The sequence below is a fragment of the Amblyomma maculatum genome, chromosome 2, assembly GCF_055883805.1.
Source record: "Amblyomma maculatum isolate TAMU_Amacu chromosome 2, ASM5588380v1, whole genome shotgun sequence".
Classification (NCBI taxonomy): domain Eukaryota; kingdom Metazoa; phylum Arthropoda; class Arachnida; order Ixodida; family Ixodidae; genus Amblyomma; species Amblyomma maculatum.
The window spans coordinates 74,983,480-74,994,171 of record NC_139345.1 but is presented as its reverse complement, the minus strand read 5'-3'; the positions used below and the strand labels follow the sequence as shown (position 1 = coordinate 74,994,171).

At 42.6% G+C, this 10,692-nt stretch overlaps 1 protein-coding gene across 1 annotated transcript in view; it reads right to left on the bottom strand.

Moving 5' to 3' along the window:
* Positions 1 to 1,454: 1,454 nt before the first annotated feature.
* Positions 1,455 to 10,692, bottom strand: part of LOC146199033 (tyrosine-protein kinase JAK2-like) — a 63,689-nt gene continuing 54,451 nt past the window's right edge. Inside the window, exon 19 of the mRNA XM_084594515.1 lies at positions 1,455 to 10,556. Within this exon, the coding sequence (XP_084450641.1) occupies positions 10,277 to 10,556 (280 nt within the window). The 3' untranslated portion in view covers positions 1,455 to 10,276. The remainder of the gene's footprint in view (positions 10,557 to 10,692) is intronic.

Sequence of the window (10,692 nt, the reverse complement as noted above, 5' to 3'; positions counted from 1 at the left end):
AATGGTTGGATCTGGTCATTCTTTGCCACAGTTAGTGGACAAGTTCAACAAACTGGCAGAAACAAGTATGAAGCAATGGCTTGGCTTCAATACAAGTACTAAACAGACTTATAGGGCAAGAATCACAATGCTGTTCAAGTTTTTAAACATCATACTGCCAGCTGTTCACAGCGATGGCAGTTAAACATATGAACAATTGCACAAAAAAGCAGACAGCTCTGGCCTTCACAACAGATAAACTTCGAGCACTGCAGACATTGTTGTCACTCATCACTGAAGTGGAATGGCTGTTGAGATCATGTAGCTGTTGCTTTGTGCTGTTGGAGAGGTAAAAAGTGTGGCAATACAAACATTGAGCACATATTTCCACCAAGTATACTGTCACAGTGAGCATCATGTCCTATGAGCATAAGTTGAACAGTTCATAATAAGACAGTTTGGAATGAAGGAACCATTTTTTTTTTTTATGCTGGGCGGCATTAAGTCACAGTGATAATGAGACTAAGCCAGACAGTATTTTCATGCTCACTCGCCAAAGTAACTCCGTACAGGATGTGTATACTTTGTGTGCAATATCACAGCTTAACTGTGACCAACATACAGTTAAAAAATGAATGACATGTTTTCTTACACAATTTGTAATCAATTAGACTATCATAAACTCAACTTCGGACCTCATTCAACTCATTCAATTGCAAACAAAGGTCCTCATCAATCTTAATTTTTCACTTTTCCTCAATTCAGCTAGTGAAAATAAACTAACCAAACCCTTACAGCTCCTACCACCAAGGTTGCACAAGAAGCTGATAACACTGCAACACAAAACATGTGCTTTAGAAGTATCCCACAAAAATAATTTGCTAGTGAATATGAAAGCATACACATCTGGCACCTTAGCATTCGTCACAAAAACAAATGAAGAATGTTAGATATATACTTTTTTTTAATACAATGCTTACAAGAGCCTAAATTTGCTTATAACATTTGGCTTCTGTAAGATACTAGTGCACTTCAATTTGCTCAGGTACAATTCAAACTGCTCTAAGCTGCCATAGTGATTAAAAATAGCATGAATAGCACCAATATATGTCTACTCTCGAAGCATTACGAGAACTATATAAGACACCACAGGCACAGACAGTGGAGAATCACTAAGTACATGCATGGTAATACTAATAGTAATAAACAGTTGAATTCGACGCTAAAGCACTTCTCATGGGTTAATATTAATAATAAATAAAACAGAAAATGAAGCTTACACACAAAACTCCAAGGGGACCTCCCTGAATTATATACCAAGTAAGAGGTGTATTTTGCCAATGCATTCTGCCAATAAGACATGCCTTTTTTTGTGTGGTGGCATGTAAGAAGAGTAAGAATGCTAAATCTTGACACATATCATTTTAACTTTGCATGTACATGTCGACTTCGCCACCCCCCCCCCCCCCCCCCAATGTATGTTAGCAGAAAACAACATATTCCAAAATAACTACGCCTCAGTGTGAGGGATATTATCTTTCAAATCAGCTATCACTGACTGCAGAAGGCCTTGCGTGCCTTAAACATCTGCCAAAACAGACCTGGTACACATAACAGGTATAGAAATCATTAACTATTATCACTCAACGATCTGCAACAAAATGTAACTGGCATCAGATTCTGCAAGAATGTGTGGTTGGGGTCAAGGTCTGTACACAAGAAGCATGGTTACTTATATACCTAAGAAGAAAGTTACATGTCTGCTTTCTTGCCAGATGCGTTGATCACAGGCTATCACGATATATATATATATATAATGGCCTGGCTCAAGACTCTTCCCCAATAAGTTCCCCACAGAAGTCGAGAACCAGAAAAAGTGGCATCCATTAGAAAAATGGTGGGCACCTAGTGGCATGGAATGGAACCCAGCACACCTTGCATGCGAGGCAGATGCTCAAATCACTAGGAAACCGCTTACATTGAAACTATATGCAGCATCTTGTTTAATCTTGTCCCTGTAAATATTACGATATTGAATACTTGCACAACACAATCTCAATGTTAGTGGAACAATGTTTGCTAATTTGTGCAACGGCTTGTGCTTCAATATGGTTAGTGCACCCATTTCATGACTAGTCCACTGACCAATTTTTGAGACTCAGCAGGACAGCCAAAAGTGGACCAATATTCTAACGGTGCGAAAAATCCCTAATCCTTGCCGCTCAGCCCGAACATCTTTCATTTCATGTGAAATTTTGACACACATGCACTAAGCATGTCAAGGATAGAGACCCAGGGCAATGTTGGCAGCATGGACAAAAAGAACACGCCTTCCAGTTTTCTTGCTCCCAATTCTACCTGTGGCTGCGGCACCTGAGCCATGAAAGATGCTCCCACTGTCGCGTGTTTATCTTCATCGGCTGCTATTCTAGTACTTCCTGTGCTACACGAGACCTCAAAGAGAAATGTAGTGCATGTCATTGTCTGAAGGGGCAATAAGAGAAACAAGAACTGTCATGTCTAAGTATGTCCATCGGCAGACTGAATTCTAAATGATTCAATGCTAAGTGGTGGAAGTGGCTGGACCGCAGCAGTGATGCCCGCTTACAACTTATGTATACTGAAAAATTAAAATCTCTGACCACCACATAGTCCATCATGTCAGTCATGAAAAGTACATGCTTCAATGAGATATTCGAAGAAGAAGCTGCAATAAGGTTTGAAATACTGCACAGACCCAAATTATAATTATCAGAGCCAGAACTGCCCAGCTGCTATAAGTGAGTGTGCTTACTAGCACTATGTATTAAGGCCAAAAATGCCTTGGTGATTAGGTGCAGAAAACTGCGCTTCGACATGAAAACCTTTTATTGTAAAATTGTAAATTGAGGCATATGGCTTCCCAAAGCACCATATGAGCTGTGAGGAAAACCACAGTTGAGAATTCCGAACTAACTAAGATTACTTGGAGTTCTTCAGTGTGTGCTGACACTGCACAGCAAACACGCATTTTTGTACTTGGCCTTCACAAAAATATGGCTACACAAAGCCATTTTGCTTCCTGGTGGTAATGTAGGCAACCTTTGGCTGATGACAAAAGTAGACTCACAGTAGTCAAAGCGCCTGAAGAATTGGCAAGGCAATGCATGTCTTCTTTGTTTTTAAAGGCCAAGATGGCTGATGCAGACGCGGAACAATGCTTGTCATGTCCTGCAATATCATGTGAGCAACAGCTCACACGACAAGGCAAGATAGCTAATGTAAAAATCGCAGCATCACAGTGCCAGTGTCCTATTCAGGCTACTACAAAGCGAAAATGTTCAGCTGGAATGTGTTACCTGAGCAGAAGCGGGGGCAAATTGGTGGCCAAATGTACAGAAACTGCATCTGACTGATGCTTAAAACACAAGTCAGGTGTAGTTTCTATATATAGGAATGTGTTCATATACTTCTGGCTGTTCTGTATATTCCTGCAGCTTAAACAAAAAACTCACTAAAGGCAACGTACAGACTGTGAGCACAGTTCACTTTGTAATTTACCTACTGTTCACCTGGCACTTTTACATTATATCCACAGTGTGATGTCTAGTGGAAAAAAAAGAGAAATAGAAGGCTTTGAAAATTGACTTGGGACAGTTATTTTTGTTTCATATCAATAGCTGTTTGATGGATAGCTTGTAGGGTTTACAGCAGTGGGAGATGATGGCAACAAAGATCGCCTCTGAAGAATAAAAGGGAATAATCCACCTCTGGGGTCCAGCTGATGAGACTGCGGCAATGAGATGAGTCGCCCATAGTCATGTTATGAAACAGGCCTCCTCTTTTTGTGTGCAAAAACTGACATTCTCAGGATGGCTGCAATACAGCTACTACTGCTATTCCCTCTTTGGTGGAAAGTTCAGGCATTTTGTAAATACAATTCTCTTATTATGTAATCATTTTCCCTCAATTTGATATATATTACTGATGTGCTGAGTAAACTTTTCCAGCCATTCTTTATAAATGACATAAATGACAGAATGACAACACGCATGAATGAACACGAATGACAGAACGCATGGCCTGTACTGCTTTCAGCGCCACAAAGTGATAGCCATCGGGTGCGAGACAATGCTCTTGGTGCGTTTACTGCGGCTGACGATAGCTGGTGTGCAGATTGCTTTGACAACTTTTTCGCTTGTGCCTGACCACTGCATGGACAGCGTGCTAGTCACGGGAGCGTTTCTGCACTAAGTTGGTGCAGCTCGCGTCCCTTGAGAGTTTGGTCCAAATGCTGCGGACGTAACAACATTTATGTTATGAGAAGTGCAATGTGCTTCCAAACTATTGGCACATAAGGTCACAGGCATTATGACGTACCAAAGACGTCAAAACAGCAGGGCATAAGCTAGCTAGTGCAGCCAGCAAGGCTTAGCAGGAAATAAATCTTCCGCATAAAATTATGTCAATTCTTCATTTCCCCACTCTTCCACACTGCAGATCAGTTTACTTTTGAAGGACAATTTACCTCGGTGTCCTGCATTTTCTATTCCGCTCTGGAGACCATACATTCCGATGAGGAGTGAAAAAAGAGTTGCGCATTTCCGGAGTATGAAAACATATGGAAGCAATTAATTTCAAATAGTAATATGATGTCGTAATAGAGATAAGCGCTATCTTGTGACCAAAAATATATAATCACGCTGTTTAAGCTAACTAGAAACACATTTGCTATCACTGCAAAGTATCTAGAGATAGATTACGGAGGAGTCTGCTGCCCTATGCTAGCAGTTATCGCACTTTAGAATATTCTGTTTAGGTTTTTACTGCCGCCACACCATCGTTCCCAGGCCTTCTATAGGCCACATTAAGAAAATGACTCTCATGTGCACCATATCATTTATGCATGGATCTTTGGTATATGGGCTGTAAAGTCCCATAGTGACTCAGGCTATTAATGGCATCATAGTACAGAGGTTTGCATTGATCTGGACTATGTGGGGCTCTTGAACGAGAGCTGCATTTGCACAGTGCACGGGTGACAAGGAAAAACGTCTTATAATGACGCTGCATGCACATGGAATTCGTTGCAGAAGAAAAGTAAGGGTTAAGACCCGGAGCACCCTACATTAAACAACCTTGATACTGATGGCGGAGGGGCGTGAAGCAATGGTAAAGCCCGTGATCTTTTGCGATCTTTCAAGCAACTAACAAAAAGAACCAGCGTGGCAGTGTGAGTGATAATACCAGTATAGGCAGGGTGACAGGGAATGAAAACAAAATGAACGGATGATAGCTGAACTTTAGCGTGAAAGTACGCGTTTCAGCATCATTTTCTGAAAATGCTTCGAAGAGTGCCCACAGACAAGTGTGCTGCCATAGTGCATATGGCACAGATGATGAGCCAAAGTGAAATAGCCGCAAGAATGGGGCGGTCTGTTTTTACGGTCAACTACATTATTCAGTTGTTTAGGGACGAAGGGAGATTTGAGAACACTCTGCGTGGATGGAGCTCCGGAGCACACAACAATGCCCGATGAAGATCCGATTGTCGCAGCTTCAGTTGATGATCCATTCCTCACTGCGCGAGAAATCCGCGACGAGCTTGGCCTACATGTCAGTGAGGAAACCGTATGCAGATGGCTACATGATGCTGGAATTCAAAGCCGGGCAGCCGCGATGAAGCCGCTAATTGACCCACCGCACTGCCACCAGTGACTGGAGTTTGCAGAGCCCCACAAAGAATGGACGCCAGAAGACTGGTGCTAAGTTGTGTTCAGAGATGAATCAACATTCTGCACACTATGGGACCATCTCCAGAGAGTTTGGCGTCTTGAAAAGTACCGGTATGCTGTTTGGCGTCTTGAAAAGTACCGGTATGCTTTTGATGCGTCCTTTTATACCAGGTGAGCAGAAAAACAAATGCTCGCTTTCGTTTTTCAGTTAGGAGGAACGGCAAAAATCTTTGATGTGCACTCGAGCGGGCGCACAACAGTGAACATCTGGGGTGCCAAGAGCTACCAGGGCTTAGGACCCATCCACAGGATTCAAGGCAGGATGACAGGGGAGGCTTACATTGAGATCGTGGAGAATGTTTTGACGCCACATGTGTTGGATGGGCCATTTCCGGAAGGCTTTTAGTTTCAACAGGATTGCGCTCTAATACGCACAGCTCGAGGGGCGCAATCTTTCCTGGACAAAAGTTCTGTAATGCAGGTGCAGTGGTCAAGCCACAGCCCCGACCTCAACCTCATTGAAAATGCTTGGGGCATGATGAAAGCAAGGCTCTCCAGGCGTTTAGGCACCAGTTTCGCCAATTCTAACCTGCTCTGGCTAACCATTCAAGAAAAGTGGCAGCTTCTGCAGGCACATATAGAGCTGGTGAATGCGCTTTATTAATCACTGCCAGAGCGCATGGAGGTAGTGAAAAGTGCTCGTGGTGGAACCACTCGCTTCCAGACTGAGTTTTATGAAGTGCTTGTTGCTTTCTTCTCATGTTTTCTTCTTCACCTAGCCTGTGACAAAAGTTCCTACCCTTTTCCTTCCTCATGCTGAGAAGCCGAAATATTTTCTCTTTGGGAGAGAGAGAGAGCGTGCATGCGTGTAAGCCTGTAAATAATTCATAGAGGAAGGCTCAAAAACATGATGTTAACAAAACTATATCCTAAAATAAAAGATGAATCTGAGTTCTAAAGCATAACAGAAGTTTTGTGCATAAGATCTCTCGTTTTTGCTATTCTCCGAAGTTTCGGCATATAAGGCTTTACTTGGAAGCGCACCACAGAGCCGAAAACATTTGGTAATGTCGGCAACATCTGAATCAAACTCGCAAAAGGTGTAAGCCGCACCAGCTTAGCGCGCAATTTTTGGTTCACGCGATAAGAAAATAAGAGAACTGCCAGGAGCGTTGCCGGAGCCGTGGAGGCAGCATAGGCCAGCAGAAAGCGCAGAAATGTCTCCTGACGAGCATGCTGTCCACGTGGAGATCAGGCGTAAGAAAAAAAAGCAGTCAAAGTGAGCTGCACACCAGCTGTCATCAGCCGCCGTAAACATACAGAGAGCATTATCTCGCAGGAACACGTGGCAGTCCAGGCCACGTGTTCCACCATTCGTGTCAAGTCTGTGGGTGGCCGTAATCTACATCATCTGGAAGGAAGGGGGGGGATGTGCACATCGATTGCACAGAGATATTTCTTATTGCACCCTGAGGATAATGGCACACCTACTGAATATAAACAAGTAAGCTAGAATGAGAAATATAGCATAACCTTTGTAGCAACAATCTTGTAGTTTCTTAATCATTAAAATTAAAGAAAGACAATAAACCTCTTTTCTTTTTCAGTGCACCAAGATCCTAGCTGCAGTGCACTGCAGATCCACGGGGCACTTAGAAGAGCCACAGAGAACTTAAATTTTAACAAATTTCTTTTTATAGTTGCATTAACTACTTACTGGCCCCTTCTGCTAATATTAAACGAGAACAAAAGCAGAATGACCTTACTGTAAATGTTGGTAGCCCATGTACTAGGTTGGATATGCCCTGTCTGCCCGCGAATTAGGTAGCCAAGGATTATATTCTTATAAGGATTCTACAGGCTTCAACATTAGAAAGCACCCAAACAAACTGCATTCATCATATACTTCTCAGGCATCACCAAATCAGGCTTAGCTAACCCATACACTAGACAAACAGCAGTTGTAGTATGCAAACCAAGTGAGTTGTCTTTAAATGTATCATGTGAAAGCCGTATCTGCGACATATTTCCCCACAAATGCTTAAAGAGACATGGAAAGAGTGCTCGAAAAGTGCCCATCAAATGGTTGCATGTGTACAGCAAACTGCACATGCATGCTCTGTGTATGTCCCGAGAAGAGAGCTGTTAAGTGAAAAATGATTTTTTTAAACTGCCACTCCCATGCATCGTAGTAGTCATGGCGTGACACGTGTGGCATCATTGAGGAGCTGCCATTGGCTCACAAAGAACGATGGCAAAAAAGCCAGATTGCACTGCCTAGCTCTCTTTCCCGTCACTCCTCTATTGTCAACCATGGCGGCAAAGAAAATAAAGCACAACTGAAATAGATTGACTTGGTGACACATTCACGTTTAGGTTTATGGGGTTTAACTTTCCAAACTCGGGCCATGGAAAACAGCGTAGTGGAGGGCTCCAGAAATTTCGACCATCTAGGGTTCTTCAACGTGAACTGATATCACACAGCAGATGGACACCTATCTTTTCACCTCCATTGAAAAGATGCTGTCGCAGCCAGAATTCAGTCCTGCGTCCTTGGGTTCATTAGCCGAGCGCCCTAACCACTGAGCCATCGTGGCAGGGCCAAAAAATATTGTCTCGAACCTCAAAACATGCATTGCAATAATAAATGAAATGAATGAGTACACTACCTTCCAAGTGGACAAAATATTAAAATACACCTCCTCTACAAAGAGATCCACTATTTAGTAGCACGAATTCATAAACAGCACATCTATATCATAACATGACTGTCATTGACTGCCACTAGCAACATAATTGGCAGTAACAGAAGTAATCTAAAGTTTAGTTTTGAGGTGATCTTGCACAATTTTACAAACAATGCTCTTAAATGTTCAAACAAACAAACAAAAAAACTGGAAACACTACGAATAGCACAGATGCTGAAAAATGATGACGACCAAATGAGTCTGAATATGCTAACCAAAGAAAAGGAAAAATGTTCCATGCAAGGGACAATGGAGAAGAAGGTAAACAAGAGTAAATAAACGAGGCTTCAATGAGACGTTTCCCTATCACATCATGACCATAATAACATGAATATTAAGTGCAGTGCACAAATCAACTTGTGACATGTAACATACCTTATTAGACACACTCCACTATAACAGCATACATGTATATACATGCCAACAATTTGCTGGCTAAGAGAAGAAACAATGCAGAAAGTGAACCTTCCGAGAATGTTCCCAAAAGGAGAAAATATGAGAGAAGCTTGCGTTCCTTACAGAACTTGTCCTTCTCTCAATACAGCCCAGACATGTCACCTGCATACAACAAAACTGCAACTGCTAGTCATGTGTCTTACCAAATGAAAATGCTGGCGGGGAAAAATAATTGCAAAGCTGAAAAATCAGCGCCACACTTACGAGGCAAGGTTGCTCGAGTGTCGCATAGCCAGCGGAATCTTAAAGATGAAAAGTAAGGTAAGTAAGTGCCCTTAAGAAAACCATTAAGCACAAACTTGCTCTCCCTGCCCTTTAGAGGGACCCTGGAACAGCTTTTAGAAGTCTCAGTCAACATTCACAATGATCAGCACGGCTCCGTGGATGTCTAGGACCAGTATGATGATTGTATCAAATGTGCATGTCTCACCAAGTTGACACAAAGTTGACACAAAGTTAAAGCCTTCACTTTCTTTGCTTACCTGTCACAGCCCTAAGCATACTGCAATGCCAGTGATTATTCCTCTTACTTGTGTCAATTGTTTGTGACCTCATGAGCGCAAGAAACAAGAACAATATGAAACAAATGCAACATTACAAAGAGCATGCAGCTGAGAAGAAACTGGAACATGAAAAAACATTCATACAGGTACCTAATTGCACTATACATATATATGTTGGCAATATGACCACATTAAATGCTTTTGATGCTTTTACTTTAAGTTTTGTGTCATTTTTTAATGGTTTGGTTTGATTAATAAGATTTAATATCTCAAAGCAACTCGAGCCATAAGGGATACCGTATTGAAGGGCTCTGGAAATTTCAGCCACCTTGGGTTCTTCAACATGCACTGACATCGTACAGCATGATTCTTTAATGGCTGTGCATGCGGACCCTCAGACATCTGTCAGCACATAACCATACACCTTTACACACCACCTAGCTAGTAGTTGGACGTTTCCCCGAAGTTACCTACAGGTGGCGACATGGATGCAATGAAGATAAATCAAAACGTATAGTTATCACTTCTGCTCTAGTGATGTTACTTCCAGCCAACAAATTAATTTTGTCACTGGTGATATAGCTTTTTTTGGTAACAAGGCTGTCATGTTAAAGATAAAAATGCAGTGCAGTCTGGTGGCTGGCTTATGGGATTCAACATCGCAAAGAGACTCAGGCTCTGAGGGACGCTGTTATGGGAGGGCTCCAGATGATTTCAACCCCCTGGAGTTTGATAAATGTCTAAGGTGAGTTAAACGAAAGATGTTTCAGGGCACGCAGAATGGAAAGCAATTCAGCTAATGCTGAGGAAAACAGCCTGCAGCATATGCCGATTGGCATGGCAGTAACCGTGGCACCACCTTGGAAAGAGATCAGGTTCAGAGGTCGTGCAGCAGGCCCTTAATGTGGGTGAACCCTGGCCGCTGGTGGGCGTCACTCGCCCAGCAGAGCAACATCAGCTGGTAGACGTCAGTGGGGCACTCAGCAGGGCAGGCCAGCCGCGTTCCCTTGGCTAGCTCACTGCCAAGGTTCTCCTGGGTAACACCCTGGATAACAGGGTCCTCCCCGTAGGAGAACATTTCCCACAGCGTCACTCCATAGCTCCAAACGTCCGACTTAGTTGAGAACTTGCCATACAGAATGCTCTCAGGGGCGTACCTGCATAGTTATGAGGGCATCAACTGTTTGTCACATACACTCACACAAATACCTGGGAAACAAAAAAATTAGTTGTGATTTAGCTCTAGTTAACCCTAATTGAACTTCGAAAGCAACAACAGCGTTTTGCCTGCTA